This window comes from Erithacus rubecula (assembly GCF_903797595.1).
Source record: "Erithacus rubecula genome assembly, chromosome: 10".
NCBI lineage: Eukaryota > Metazoa > Chordata > Aves > Passeriformes > Muscicapidae > Erithacus > Erithacus rubecula.
The window spans coordinates 13,331,645-13,348,033 of record NC_136662.1 but is presented as its reverse complement, the minus strand read 5'-3'; the positions used below and the strand labels follow the sequence as shown (position 1 = coordinate 13,348,033).

The 16,389-nt window shown below is 39.1% G+C and overlaps 1 protein-coding gene across 2 annotated transcripts in view; it reads right to left on the bottom strand.

Annotated features, from left to right (window-relative positions):
- Positions 1-16,389, bottom strand: part of COL24A1 (collagen type XXIV alpha 1 chain) — a 117,481-nt gene that overhangs the window by 25,823 nt on the left and 75,269 nt on the right. For both annotated transcript variants that reach the window (XM_079313296.1, XM_079313297.1), the window contains 12 exons: positions 15,832-15,885; positions 14,892-14,945; positions 14,103-14,156; positions 8,665-8,718; positions 8,347-8,391; positions 8,187-8,231; positions 7,055-7,108; positions 4,130-4,183; positions 3,081-3,134; positions 2,811-2,864; positions 1,513-1,566; positions 826-933 (listed from right to left, as the gene is read on the bottom strand). In XM_079313296.1, coding sequence (XP_079169422.1) covers positions 826-933; positions 1,513-1,566; positions 2,811-2,864; positions 3,081-3,134; positions 4,130-4,183; positions 7,055-7,108; positions 8,187-8,231; positions 8,347-8,391; positions 8,665-8,718; positions 14,103-14,156; positions 14,892-14,945; positions 15,832-15,885 — 684 coding nt within the window. The remainder of the gene's footprint in view (positions 1-825; positions 934-1,512; positions 1,567-2,810; positions 2,865-3,080; positions 3,135-4,129; positions 4,184-7,054; positions 7,109-8,186; positions 8,232-8,346; positions 8,392-8,664; positions 8,719-14,102; positions 14,157-14,891; positions 14,946-15,831; positions 15,886-16,389) is intronic.

The window sequence follows — 16,389 nt, the reverse complement described above, 5'->3', positions numbered from 1 at the left end:
CAATAACTGCAACGTATGAATCTTTCAATGTTCCACAAAACTACCAATTCAAAATAGAGAATTAAATAAACAAAACTTGTTCTGCAGAGCACTAAGGGTGCCAACGACCAAAAGAACACTTTTTTCTTTCCCTAGGAAAGCAGTTCACAGTGAAGAACCCAGGACTGAGGGCAGCAGAATGTAGCACTGATGTTAGAGGACACAGTGGACAGTGCTCACAGCCGTGAACAGCTGGTGTTCCAAAGAATGTTTTGTCAGACCCCACCACACATAAGAGCTACACAGAAGGCAGCCAGAGGACTGCAAATGAGAACATGATGATTTTTGGTAAGGGAAGCTGGGCTGATTTAAAGCTACAATACTTGCTTTGGAAACTGTGCTCCAAAATTAATTCTCAGGAAGAAGTTGCTTACAGTTTTGTGGATGGATTTTAGTTGCTAGGAGTGATGCCAGAACAAATAGGCAAACTGATCTAACAGTGTTGCATGTGAATTCTAATGCTTGTCTACTATTTGATCTGTGTGTGCTTGCTGCCACGTTGTTTGGAGAGGTCTGAAGTGACAGGCTCCAGGTTGTGTGGTACGTGTGTCTGGATGACAGGTGGTGGGGAATCACCATTTGCCAAGAGGTCATATATTTAAGGCTGGAAAAGCATTTATCTCCTCTCCATACCAATCCTGAACCACACTGGAAGCTTATTTAAATATGGTCATCTCTAATTACATAGAAAACCAGAAAAACAAAAAATAAAGGAAGAAGGAAAAACTAACTTTGTTTACTAAAAGCAAATGAGCAAGAAGTCAATTTCAACCATTAAACACTTACAGGAATTCCCATTATGCCAGGCTCACCAGGGGGCCCAGCAATTCCTGGTAATCCCATCTCTCCTTTTTCACCACCTTCTCCAACAAGTCCCTGGTCTCCAGGATCTCCCTAAAACACAGTAAAAGAAACCCCCAAAACCCCTCAGTCAACCTGCTGCTACAGAATTACTTGTTCATAAGAAAAGGGAATTCTGGATCTCCAAGTTTGACAAAAAGCACACTAAAACTGATGTGAATCTTCCCAGTCCAATTCAGATCAGGTTCTAAGTTGGGTAAAGCCCTTTCTATCTCATTCATACACTCCTACAGCCATATTTTGCATCATCCATCATCACTGAGTATCTGGGGTTGTTCTCTATGACATCCACTGTCCTGGCACCTGCCACAGTCCCTGGCACAGCACTGACCCAATTCAGAGAGTACAGCAGCCTTGGGCTTGCTTTCTCCAGCACTTTATTCACCACAGACAAAAGCTGCACTCAGGTAAAGCTTGCTTTTCTTTCAGCTTTGCAGCTCTTGCAAGGTAGATATACACCCAGAAAAACCTGTACTTTACAGGATGTCTGTGTTAGACTAAGTGCACTCAACTGGGCTCAGCTGTTCAGGTGCTGACCTAGGATAAAAAAAGGAGATTTGGGTCCTTAGGCTAATAAGAGTACTCCACATCTGCTACAAATACTTAATGTACCTTTGGGCCATCTTTTCCTTGAACACCATCTTCTCCTGGAGGCCCTGGTTCACCCTTAGAGAAAGAAACAGTTGAAAACAAAGTTATTGCCTAAAGCTCTTGACTCACACTAGGTTTTATGCATGTTTATTATCTTTTAGACAATTTTTATGTTGCTGTTACAGTTTATTTATATTCAGTGTCACAGCCCATGAATATCCAATGCAAGAAAATATAAAAGATTATCATCATTAGAAAAATGAGGCAATGCTATGTCCAAATAACCCTGGAGATTTAGACAGTGGCACTGAGATTTTGTTTGGTTTCAGAGTGCATAACATGTAATTACAGTAACCTCAAAAATATACCTAATCTTCCATGCAACTTCCATGTTTATGTGGATAACTACTATATTGGTATGTTTACAGACTTACTGCAGGGCCATTGACCATCAGAAGCATTTCAACATTATAATCACAGAGTCACACAGAATCATCAAGGCTGAAAGAAAGCTTCAGGACCATCTAGTCCAGCAGTGAGCCCAGCACCACCACAATCATATTACCACGTGCCACACCCAGATGCCTCTCAAACACTTCAAGGGACAGGGACTACACCACCTCCCATGGCAACTTATTCCAACGCCTAATCACTCTTTTAGTGAAATTTTTACTTCTAATATCCAATCTGAACCTCTCCAGGTACGATTTATGGCCATTCATTCCATCATGTGTCAGCTGGCAGAAGAGACTGATTCCCCCTCACTACAGCCTCCTTTCAGGTAGCTGCAGAGAGCAATGAGCCTTATTTGCTTCTGATTAAACAACCTCTGCTCTCTCAACTGCTTCTCATAAAATTTGTGCTTCAGCAGCTCCATTGCCCCTCTCTGGACATGCTCCAGCACCTTGAGGTCTCTTTGGAAATAAGACCCAAAACTGGACACAAAACTCAAGGTGCAGCTACACCAGTTCCAAGGACAGGGTAAAATTCACTGCCCTGCTCCTGCTGGCCACACCATTCCTGCCACAGCCAGGGGCCACTGGCCCTCTGGGCACCTGGGCACAGCTTGCTCACGTTCAGATGCTGCTGACCAGCACCTCCAAGCCCCTTTCTGCAGAGCAGCTCTCAAGCTGCCCTTCCCCAGTCAATACTCTTTTTAACTTGCTACAATATTACACTGGGGGTTTTTTCTTTAAAAAAATAGGCTATCAGAAAATAGCTTATTATTGAATTCTTCTGATAAATCAAGATTTCTCAACCTGTACTTGACTCGTATCATACTTTTCTGTTGTGGAAGAGGATTTGCATCCGTAGCTTACCCTTAAACCTTGGTCACCTGGTTCTCCAGCCTTCCCAGCAGGTCCAATGTCTCCCTGGGATATCACAAGGAAAATCATTGGATTTTAAAGGATAGTACTCATAACAATGACAGGGTTTACAGCTGGTGGAGTCACCATGACAATAACAGTATTTCTTACTGGTCTGTTTCCTGTATCACTGTCTACTTGGCTAATGAATCAGATCTCTCTCATTTCTCATGAAAATTTGAAAATATAAACATCTTAAGAGAGGATAATTTCAACATTTACCTTTGTGCCTGGTTCTCCCTGCAGACCAGGTTCTCCTTCAGGGCCAGGAGGTCCCTGGATGAGACAAGAGCTACTGTTACATGATCACTGGTAATAATTTGGCAACACTTAAATAATACACCCCAAACTGAAGCAGAAAAATGGCATAAGACAGTGGGAAAGATGAAGGTCTGAAAAATCCAATCAAGATAACACAGTTTTTTGTTATTTCTAGAGCCAAACAGAGAAGAGAAGGGGGTATAGAAGGAGTTCAGGAAATGCTCTCTGGGTCAGGAACATATTGAAGACTCAGCAGTACCACTAAGCCTGTACCTTTCACCATAAATTACTGCTGAGCAAGCAGCAATCCTCTGCAAATCTGACTGACAGCTTCATCTCTGTTTAGGCTTGGAGCCAAGTAGATACAGCCTTTGGAAAACTCAGCCCTTTTTGGAGGCCTCAGCCCTTAATGAGTTGATGGTATCAGACTGCTTTTTGTAAAGTTTGCATACAAACCTTTTCTTAACAGTTTGTCATAAGTCTGGATTTTGGGCAACTGAGGAAGAGAGTTTCTTTGAATACGCCAAATCCCTACTGTTTTAAGTGAGGTCATCCCTCAGGTACTTCATTACAAATTGGCTAATACATTCTGTCACATTTCTCTCAATGAAATATTAAAAATAAAGCAAAAAAAGAAAGCAGAAGCTAGCAAGAACTGTTATAGCTGCTTTTCTTTATCTACAGTTTGAAAGAACATATGATTAATGGTGTTTTACTGCCTAACTGCAAGGAGAATAGTGCTTCCAAAAAAAAAACCAAAAAAACTGTTTGCTTCATAAACATTCACCTTCTATGACAAATGTCATGACTGTATGCTCAGAGACAGCACTTGCTGCAGAAAATGCTAATTATTTCAGACTTTTTGGTAACAGTTTCAAGTAAGGGTATCTCAGTAGTTCATTATATTTAAGTCAGCTGCAGGCAACAAGAAAAAATTTATAAACTTATTGTCCAGGCTTAGTCAGCTGTTTGAGTATTTGTAATTGCTATATGAGTGATTAAAATCTCACCTCAAAACCTGTTTCTCCAATAGGGCCAGCATCCCCTGGTTGTCCTCTTGGACCCTGGCATTAAACAAAATTTTGGATGCATCATTTAATTAACATTAAATTACACTGTAGAGTGTTCAGTTTGTCTCTTCACAATTCTTCCAACTGGAATAAAGAAATGTATTTCATTGTCTTCCTGAATCCAACAGTGTATCCAAGTCCCGTGATGGCACTCAGCACCAACCTTGACACACTGAAATAACAGTTCTCAAATAATAGCACAGATGTCTTTTCTTTTAGATAAAAAATAAATTGTTTTCTGAACTAAGCCCTCCTCTTGACCAGTTGAGACTTTGTTTAATTAAGGTTTGTTAGACTGTCTGGTTTGCTTTGTGGAAAAGCCTACAGTCTGGTTGGAATTAACTGAAAACAACTACTTCACCATGGATTTAGCAGCATTTGTACAGAACAGTCACTGAGGCATAAGAGACTAGAGGCAACATTGATAACTATACCATAAGCATATTATTATGCCTTACATGTAAGTAGCACAGTCACCCCAGTAACACCCAGGGATCATTTCCCAAAGTGGCATGTTCAAATTCTGTGCACATGTGGTTTGGGGCTCCCAGAGCAGGAGTTGTGTGCTGGGCAGTAGAAGCTGCCTGTAAAGCTCACAGCTGATTCTACAGCCACTGTGAATGTACAGAGACAAACCAACCCCTGCATATCACCAATCTTTGAACTCCAAGGAAGTTCATATCTATTTACCCCTTTGGGACTCATCTGTGTCTACATTCTAAACTCAAAACATTTTCTTGATCTACAGTTCTCCTGTAGAAGAAAGATGCTACTTCTTTTCATGACAGAAGTTTTTAAAACAAATATTTACTCTATTTAGTTTCACTTCCTCTTACAGACTATGCATATGGTTTTGCTCCTCCTGTTGACCTGGCAATGACAACATGAATATTCTCTTCCCTTGTAATAGCAATGTAAATTGCATATTACTGACAGAATTCTGGCAGATACATATATGTGACCTTTTATCTTCATTTAAATATGAACAACTAAAACTGGAGTTACTTCCATTTGAGAATTCACTTCATCCTAAGCTAAGCACTGATTTTCATTTGCAGCAGCTCCATGAAATTCCACAAGGCAAGTGTCACAAAGCTTCAGTTTGCTTCACAAGTCAAATATTTCTTCATATTACCATGGAGATAAGGCTGCTGGATTGGTGATGTATCTTTCTCCCGAGATTTCAGAAGGCAAAAATTTATAGCAGTGTGAGGACTCCTTTTAACCATTAACACCAGGTACCTTGCAAAGGATTTTACTGAAATGTCTGACAAGCAGATAAACTTCAATTTAGATCTATGCCATTAATACAAATAGTTCTAATTGCTTATATTTCTCTGCTCCTCCACCAACAATTAGGGTTTTCTCTTCTGTGTAGAAGCAGTGACAGGGCCAGGAAACCTCAGCAGCTGGCTTTCACAAAGTGACCAGCTGACAGAGGATGAGCTCAAGCTGCTTGGACAGGCAGTTAAAAAAAGAGCCACACATTTTATTGCACAACATCTTCTGTCATTTTATCACTTCTTTCTAGCTCCTCAGACCGTTTTCTGAAGCCATTTTACTCTTTCAGCACTTGATAGAGAAGATATCCTGTTCCCAGGATAAGTTTTTCTTCTGACAGTGAATATGTAGTTTCTATGATGATGAGCACAACAGAAATGTAGGCTGCTCCAGCAAAGACCACTTAGATTAGGTAAGGCAGACAGGCATGCTATTGATATGAAAATTCAGACTTGGCCAGAAAAAGGCAGGAATTTGACATATAAACCTTTCATTGTAAGGCTCTCAGATGTTGCAACATGAAGATAAGATGTAATAAATGAAAGATTAAGTAACAGGAATCCAGTGATAACTATTGGAAAAACACATTTTCTGTGAAATATTTTGCCATTCCTACAGGTTGGCAGCTTAAGTTAAGTATGCAATTCTATCCTAAAGAAAATTTGTTGGTGTTATTCTAGCCCTCAAAATGTGCAATTACTTTCTGTAAGCAAAATGTCAGCCAATGGATTAGTAGAAATAATATTACAAAAAATACTAAATACTAATAATACTAAAAATAATATGATTTTCATCAACACTTCACTTTCAAGATTTAAATGAACTATGTGCAATTTACTGTGCAAAATTACTTTCCAGAAGCAATGTAAACACAAAATTTTTGACAACTCTATTAGATTTATACATCAGAAAATGGAAGCCTTCTCCCAAATTCCACTAAGGATGCATGCATTCTTTCACTTTATTTATATAATCTGATTTACCCCCAGAGATGGTGCTGCAATACTATTCCTGTCACAGTGATATCTTGCATATATATACTGCATATATTTGCTGCAGATTCTGTGTGATCTCCTGTAACAATATTAGCCACACAAAAATGAGCGTGCCTTTGACATAGTAACAAGAATCCATCCAGCAGAGGAATGCCTGAGGTTTATTACAGCAGTCTCTTCTTGAAAATTTAACTTGCCAAATAGATGAGGTCCCTGTGTTCCCAAACAGCCATCCTAATATTTGCTTAAAAAACACCACTAAAATATTGGCACATACATTAACATAATACATAGAACAGATATCTAAATTGGTGTAAAGCCAGATAATACTGTGGTTCATGTTCTGTTATGCTCTCTTATGTTGGGCCCCCCTTACTGCAGGGCTTCCCAACAGGATTAACAGGTTACATGAACAAGTTACACTAAGCAAGGGAGGCAGACTCCAGCTCTGCAGTTCTGGAATAAGCACCCCACAATTCCTACCTAACCACAGCTGGCAAACTGAATCTTAGTAAAATGGAGCTTGGGTTGTCAGGGAGCATGTATAGTACATGGAAAATCTTTGAAGCAGGCATAAGGATCAACTTACTGGCTCTCCCATTGGCCCCCTGTCTCCTGTGGTTCCTGGAGGCCCAAGCAAACCCTGGAAGATGAAAATAAAATTAAAAAATCATTTGAAGGAAGCTCCTTCATATTCTGAGAACACCACTTCTTCTCTTGTTTTTGCTCACACAGTAACTAACACAGAAACATCCAAGAAATATGTGCAGCCTGTTTTCCTGGTTGGCATGCATTGATATATCATGGCTTCTGCAGCAGGTGAGGCAGTCCTAAGCAATTCCTCTTTTAGTTTGGTTTACATACAAGTGAATCTTAGCTGAATCACCACTCACCACTTCCATGTAATTCTCCTTAGAACCATGTGCTGCTTGTGTGTCCAAACTGCCCTACAAGCTGTATTTTAGATAATCAGTAAGGTTCAGAGCACACTTTGCTCAACCTTTCTCATAGCATTTCTATTTCACACTGTCTTCTAGAAACTGTGGCTGTAGAAGTAATAGATCAGTATCTTGTACTTTGCAATAAATGTGCTATTACACATAATTTCAGCCTAATGAGGTTTTGTTTCATTCATTTCTGTGTATATAAATACATCTAAAAGTTCTAGTGGATGAAGAGGAAATTAAAACCCCTTGTGTCAAAGGTGAGAGGCAACAAGCTCCTTAATCTGAGCAGAAAAAACAAGAGAAATATGGTGAAAACCAGCATTCTGAGTTTCAACTGCAGAACAAAACCACCACCATTACTGCTTTGGTTTTGTTTTTCTGCTTTCCTCTTTGTTGAAAATCCAGTACAATCTGGACTGACTGATAACCTGCTTTGTGAAAAAAGCCTCAAATAGAATTAGATTTACATTCAAAAAACCACTAATTTTAGGAATTTTTTCCTATACTTGATATTCATTTAACACATTCTACATTTATCCCTACATTGATAACACATACCTACCCCAAAATCTATCAAAGAATTATTGTTCTTTGTCACTAAGACTTTCATCCTTAAAACTGCATTTCTTTCCCCTTGTATGATAAATGCAAACTGTCAGAGTTTTCCAGCTGTTCTGAAATAAATAAACTTCCTCATACCCAAATGTCAAGCAAAGTATGAGATTTTTCTGGATTTTTTTTTTTGGTAGAAGTACTAGAGAATATTATACTCACAAGTGCACCCTGATCTCCTCTTTCTCCTGGGTTTCCAGCTTTACCCTGGTTAAAGAGAAATATCAAAAGACAATGCTGGCTTCAAGTAATTTCCAAACACAGCTCAGAAATCAGAGTTGCTGTGTTACAGCTTACCACAAAGACTGGTTCCAATACTTACAATGAGCCCAGGAACTCCTTTCTTTCCTGGATCACCTCTTTCTCCCTGAAAAATAACAAACAATGTGTAAATTCTATATACATTTGCTTGACAAGCTGCATATAGCCACTGTGAGTTTAAATGCTGGGTAAGTACAGGAAATGCAGATTCAGGCTTAGATGTGCTCAAAGTACCTGGAAAAGGCAGAAATTTGCAAATGTCTTGGATTCAATGGAGCTCTGTGGCTTCTGTTATGATGGGCTGGGTTTTTTGGTTTTTCTTTAATTTGTTATGGTCTACTTCAGTGTTTTAGATAATATGAGCAATGCAAACACTCACCTTAATACCTTCTGTTCCCAGTTCTCCTGGAGGACCATCCAGACCTCTTGGTCCCTGAATATTGAACAAGTGATTTGGAATACTAATTATGCATTATTTTTGGTTGTCATTAAGGAGATGTTACATAAGCTTTAGGGGAGGGGAAACATTTTGTTAAGATGAAAACCATTTTTCATTGTGTTTCAAGAGTGAAACAAAGCTTCAAAGAATAAAAGAAGTTTCCAGTTTGTTGAATTATGAATTTAAGAAGAAAGATTCTTTTGAAAAGTACATAAACTAAACATTCAGTGTCTCTGTAGGACCCAGATGGCAGGCTGATATTTTCTGCTTTTTTTCATCCACCTTGTACTCATGTGACAGACATGTACTCAGAGAGATTTAGATGACAACTGTATATACAAAGTGCTTGCTTTTGAGCACATTATAAAATGTATATGTAAAAATTAATCTTGTAAGACTCTAAAAAAAGCAGATAAAACTCTTCCACTAGTAAACCAGTTTGAGGCAAGATTAGAAGCAATTTAGAATTGTGAACTATTGTGCTCTGTTGATAAACTAAAATGTTTTAGTAAATTGATTCTTATAAGCAATACATGAACAAAGATAAACTGTTATATTATTGCAGCATAATATAGCAAATACCTATTGCCAAAACATTCAGAGTTCTATTATTTAAAAGTGGAAATCTAAATCCATTAGCTTGGAAGCAAATGAAAAATCCTTAAATAGGTCACGAGCAAAATGGAAAAGAATACTTTACCCATGCTGATTTAGGAGGTTATTTCCATAATTTTAAAAACCATGACTGTTTAGATATGGAACATTAAATTAAAACCAGTTAATAACAACTTAAAACTAATGACCACTTCAAAGGAAGAGCTAGATAAATATCAAGACTGGCTCTTTACAGCAGGATGTATTGGGAAGATGAGACATAACAGCTTTCCTGGTGGCATTTGGGCTGGGCTGGCATCAGAGGGAGTTTCACTACTATGGCAGTGCCTAGGGGAAAACAATCTCCATTTCCATGGTGAATTTCTGAGTTATAGAGAACCTTACATCTGGGGTCATGGTTTATAGTGAAAGACATTGAATCATGACTGATTTTCAGCTGTAAGACTGTTCTAAATGATAATAATAGGGACTTGTAAAATGACTTTGTTGGAAGCACATCTGAGTTAATTTAGTTTAATCTCCCTGAAAAAATATCTGTGACTTCCCCATCTCTCTTGAATATTTTGAGAAAAAACATACCAAAATTTGTTCTCTCTGACTTGGACTTACTGATCCATATCAAAACCTCTCTTGGAACATGTGGTGAGCAGCCATCCACTTTTCTCTGGAGCAAAAGTGAAAATGGCTGACTGGTAACTCAGGAACAGTGTGCATCCAGAACCATTTATGCTTTTCTCCTGAAATGAAAAACTCTCAGGAACAGGCCTTTCCTGTGAGCTGATACATAACTACAATCTTTGGCAAAGCCAGGAATATCCCATGAGAACCCATCTGTCATCATTTCAGCACTGCCACTCCTGGCCAGCACAAGGAAACACCAAAACCATAGGAAAAGGAAAAAGGGCAGGCAGGGAGAGCTGTAGGAAACACTCTTCTAGTTTGGGACACAGATTTTGTGAGGCAATCCTTGGGCTAGTCTGGCCACCTTTTTTGTTTTGGACTGAGAAATTTCAGGCAATTTTTTTGGCTAGAGAGGAAAAGGGGCTACAGAAGATGACACTGAGCAGCCACATGGCACTCAATGGGAAAGGTCCCAAACCAAACAATACTGAAGTCTATGGAAAAAAATCTGTGACTTCAATGTGCTCAAAGATTAGAAACAAAACACTAGTGATGTTTTCAAGGGTGAAGAAAGCTTTTATAAAAACATTTATATTGGGAGTCATATTAAGATTATGTAATTGGGTAACTCCATTATTGCATTATTACATAGCAAAATTCAAAAGGAAGCTAAACATCTTGATTAAATGAATTTCAGGTTACTGCTCTTGACTTTTTGCTGTAACTGCCATCTGTAACACACATAAAATTGGTTGTGATGAAAATTCAAGATAGATTTAGCAGGTTTATTGTCCCCTGATCTGAAGAGTCTCAAAGAACAGGAGGGGAAGGGACAAGAAGAAGCTGAGATTCAGTGAGGACTGGCCATTAAACTGTGGGGTAGAAGGGACAGAAGCTCAAGGAAGACTCATGGAGAAACCACCTACAGCAACACAAGGAAGGGGGAAATTGAGAGTGGAAAGTTAAGGAATTGCAGGATAGTTTTAAATTTTCTCAGACTTTTTAGATCTGTGACCTGTCATTTCTCTTTGCGTATTCTCCATAGGTCTGACCAGAGGATACAGTTTCAAGATTAAATATTCAGGGAAGGAAAAAGACATGTTTTCATTTTACAGTTTTGTGTAATAAGGAAATGTCTTTCTAGGTTTTATCTTCTACCACTAGAAATTACTAGGTAAATTCTTTCAACACTTCTGACATAACTTTAATCATAAAGAGGATCATAGCTTGCAGTTTGATAAACAGGCCTGTCAGAAGACTGCACAAGATTCTTAATCTGTGTCATGCACATAGCACACCAAAGCCTTTCTGGCATTCACACAGATCTCCATTTCAACAGAGCTCACCTTGGCAGCCCGTGACAGCTGATCTGATCACCAATAGTTAAGCAAAAAACTCTACCATTTAAACCACCAACCTCCTACTATATAACTTTGAATTGAAAACAAAGTAACAGAAAGCAACATGATCCTCTGGGCCATGCCTTCCTTCAGCCAGCCACAGAACAAAGGGCAGGAATCCAAGGGAAAGGCAATTTAATATCCTGACAAAAGCACACAGTAACATTCCTATAAATAGTATGGTGTGACTCCTTATTGGCACAGATGAATTGGATTGTACAACTTCTTACTATGGCTAATACAGAATGAGAGATGTACTTGATTTGCCTGCTGTTATTTAAATTAGATTGCAACAGAGCTGGGGAGTGAGGCTGCCAAACTATTGCTACTACTTTTTTCTTTGGCTCAGGTTCAGCTCTGTTTCTAAAATGGAACATTTTACATTGAAAACTCTAGGATGATGATCTGAAAAAAAGTTCATCTAAGAAGGTAAAAAGCACAAATTAAGTATTTGTATTCTTTCTCCCCCTGCCTCCAAATACCAGAAGAGTGAAAATAACACAAACACAATATATAACTACTTCTCTTTTTTGGTGTCTGACATGGAAGAATATTAGAAAACTACATAAATTTAGTCTCACTTCCTTTGAGCAATTAAGAGACAAACACATTCAGCTATTGATGCACCACCAAGTACACTGGATGCTTGTTTCACAAGTTCCATATTTCCTGCTGTGAGAAATACAAAAGATATCACTCATTAAAACAAAGCACAGATGTCCTCAGGCAGCTGAGGTTCCTCATGCCAGTACAGATATCACTAAACCAGGGACAACCCTACTGGCTGCTAGGGACATGAACTGCTGCCTGACCCCAAATTTACAGCAGTCCACTCTGCCATTTATCTGCATTTTCAAGTCAAAATTTCATGATCTGCATTCCAGGAAAGTAAGAGCAGAAAAATTACTTCTTTTGACCTTTAAAACACCAAATGCCAGTCTGAAGAATACTAAATGCTAAGAATTTTAGCTCCTCTTGGGAATTTTGTTTAGTTCTCACTTCTGAAATGAACCTAATGATACAGAATCTCTTCCTCTCAAAGTAGGAGCTCCAGCTGTATTAGTGCAAGATTATGGTATGAACTAAAAGCAATCTCTGACACTGTAATTTACTTCACACATTACAACAAATGATCATGCAACAATGACTTCATGGCTGATTACACTGCCACTCTTCCAAACTAATGCATTTCTTCCCTCTGGCTCTGGAAAGAGTGTTTTTCTCCTACACATTGATATGACACCCCCAGTGTTATTCTGCCACTGAAATTTCTACAAAATGGTACTCTCCCTCTGTTTTCATGAGATTAACTCTAAAAAATAAAGTTAATAAACCTTCCACATGACTCTAGCCAAGTGCATCAAGTCTCAAGCAGGAGCTGAGGAAGCTCTGTGCTAGTGCTGTGTTCAGTGGCAAGTTCCCTAAAATCCCCAGGACTGAGACACTCCACAGGCTTCCAGAGCCTCCTCAGCTGGCCAGGACTCCTGGGTGTGCTGGACACTGAACAGCTGCACACTCTCATACAGAAGAAAGCTGCTGGGTAATCTGGGATGCAAAACCATTGCTGAAAGGTCCAGAATTTATGAAGTGAAGGAATTCTATTCTGTGACAGTGCACAAGCAGAGGGTCAGTGCTTCTAAGACTTCCCACAGATTCCAGCTGTGAAGAGAGGATACATTCTTGTTTCCCAACACAAGGAAGGGAAATTTCCATATGCTTCCATTTAACTTCTGTATCTGACTGTGGAATGCATTTTCTGAGGCCTTGCACACAGAGCCCAGGGCTCTGACACTTCTCTTTCTGAATTCACTGGTGACAAACCCCAGGTTCCAGGGCACCTCACATATTTTCCTTATATGAGATTCCACTTTTGGTCTGACATGTTGATCTTGAGAGCAGACAAAATTCTCAGTGGTTTCAGTGGGAGTTTGTTCTCAGAGCCTGAGGACCTGGGTCTGTTGTCATGCTGGGGAGAGGCAAAAGCATAAACCATAATTCCAGAATGGAATGCTTGAAAGTCTAAAATGAGACTTTCACAGATTTGGGATTTATTTTTGAGTGCTCTTTCATTATAAGCACTGTACTCCATGATGTGCTGTCGACATATTTATCAGGAATAAATGGAGCTGTGAAGGCACACTGCTCCAGCCACTGGTATGAGCTGCACAAGTTTCTTAGGAGTTCTGGATATGCTGTCAAACTGGTGGGTAGGGTGAGAGACACTTCACTATTGTGGGCTTTGGATGAGTGTTTTATATACAGTGAAAAAATGGTTTCCATTTCCCTGATAAAAGTGAAATAGAAATGACAATCTAACAAGTGGAGGTTCAAGATTCCAGCACACAGCATCTTCTGATTACACTTCTTCTTCCCTCAAAACCAATATTTTGATTCTATTTCCAAAGAACTAAATGCAGGTAAAGAAAATAGTCCTTAGAACATAGTGGTAGTTATAAATGAAACTTCGACATTTTTATGTGTACAGAAAACTGTCAAGTGGTCATCTTGCTTCTAGTTTTGCTCTCAGCTGAAACCAGTGGCAAAGCCCATTTCACTGTGAGGAGAAATGAAGATTCATATTGTTTCCTACATGGGAATACAAGTATAATCTATCTGATTTCAACACAAATGAGTTGAGCCCAGAGGACAAAGGGAGCAGCTGTAAATGGGTTATATTTCAGATTCATATTTGCAACACACTATTCTCTGCTGTAGGAAACATGAAGGAGCAATTGTACTCACTCTTCTTCCCTTAGGTCCCTGTGGCCCTGGTGGTCCTCGTGCCCCTGAAGGTCCCTACATGCCAAACAAACTTATTATTCCTTGTCTTCCAAACACAGGTTCCTGAAAATTACAAGGCTTATGCAACTTGAGCAACAACCAATGCAAGAAATGCAAATCAATCACTTTATCTCATTATTCAATTAATCATGTTGATACAATTTCTGTAGAAATATCTATTTAACAGACCCTACGTAACATTATTTATACAAAACACTGATGTGACTGTTGGATAGATGACTTCTGTCTATTATCGCAAAATTTTTAAAAGATCCTTGTATTTCAGCAGCATTACTTTAAAAAGTATGAACATTTTCTGATAAAAGGTTCAGTTTTTATCTGTTTTGACGAGCCATGGCAGACAAATTATAACAATTATACATAGCAGATTAGAATTTATTTTTTATTAACAATGAAGAGATAATGAATATATTTGAACTGTATTAGGCACCAATGAATTTAAAAAATATTATGCAATTATTAACCATCCTTGCAAAATTCTATTTCCCTACTCGTCTCAACTGAGAGATTTTTAAAATGGATGAGTAAATAATATAATTACTTTTCCTGACTCTCGTAGATCATCCTGGCAAAGAGCAAGTGAACAGATTCTGTCTGGATGGGTATATTTTCATGACAGTTTAATAGATTGCAGTACAAACTAGAAAGCATTCTTAGCTTCAGCAAAGCAAAAAGACAACTTGAAAATAGTTCATTTTATGTCAAACCAAAGTACCCCCCTATACCTACAGGTAATCCTTGTGACCCCACAGGTCCAGGGCCCCCTGGAGGTCCTGGATAGCCCTAGAATTAAAACAAACATAGAAAAGACAGAACAGCTTTATCCAAATTGTTATTATAGCAACAACAATAAATCCAGTTACTTACCTGAAGAACTGGAGGTAAGTTAATGAAATATTTAATTTTAGTTGGTCTCAGATACTTGATCTCTTGATTCATGGCACCCACTGCACCACACCTGGGCCCAGATCTGCAATTTCTGCGTAACGCCATGGAGATTTCAGCCCTGCCAACCACACCAGTGCCAGAGGCAGGATGCAGGAGGATAGAGGAGGATGCAGCACCTGCTACATCACACATTAACCCCCTGTCATCTCCTTGCAGTTCAGCCTTGAAGTGCTCTCTGTACACTCTGGAGTTCACAGTGCTCACAAGCAAACACACAACCAAGCCTTGAGCAGGTTTTCTAGAGAACTTCAACAAGGACATGGCCATGGGCTCATGTGTGAGGTCTGTCACTTCTGTACCCCAGCACTTCCATGGGCTGCATCTGTGTCCTGCTTTAGGACAAGGAGTTGGCAGAAGCCAGTCCTCCCACAGGAGTGGCACCCAGGAGCTGCTTGGGAAGGGCTGGGCAGTGGAGCTAGAAGTGATGCTAGTTACTAATCTATCTACTGGAATAACCTGGGTTACCCCAGTTTATGCAGAAAATAGTTATTTTACTTTCTCTCCTTTTAATTTGTTAAGGCTGCTTAGAGCCATTTCTCAAAAATCACTGCTACAGAGGGGACAAAGCTATAAAATGAAACTTTGTAGGAATTATGCATCATAAATACTACTCTCCCGTAAGGTCTGCACAGCCAGAAAGATGAGAACTTATTACTCTTTTGTAGACTGTAGTGCCTTTATAAGTAAGATAATTGTGGATTCTGCATTACTTGTAACTTACCATGACACCTTTTTCTCCAGGAGGACCTACAGGTCCTGGACTGCCTCGCTCTCCCTTCAACAACAACAAGAAAACAAAGAACATTGAATATTTTTCCCCTTTCTCCATGTCCACTGGGCATACCTGGCAGTGCATCACACTGTTGGAGAGACTGCCCTTCAGAAACAGGGCAGAGACCCTTTCTAGCTTGCTTTTTTTTTTTTTTTTTTTTAATTTCTGCATTCCTTCTTCCTACAAGCCTATCCATCTTCTGAAAAAAAAAATGATAAAACTGAGTTCCTCTGTCTTCTCTTTTCCTAGAAGACTGAACAAGAGGTCTGACTACATCAGTCTCTGAGAACTGCTGCTAGAAGATTTGTTTTCTCTCAGTTGGGTGCATCATATTTATAGTATGTTCCTTAATCCATAAAATTCAGGACAGCAAACAAAGAAAAGAGAAAATGTTGATTCTGTCTTCCTCTTTTCTTTAGTATGTGTTAGGAAAGCACAGATCTACAAGGAAAGCCAGCCCTTCAACAGCTGCTGAAACAATTCAAGTGGGGGAAGCAGGAACATTCT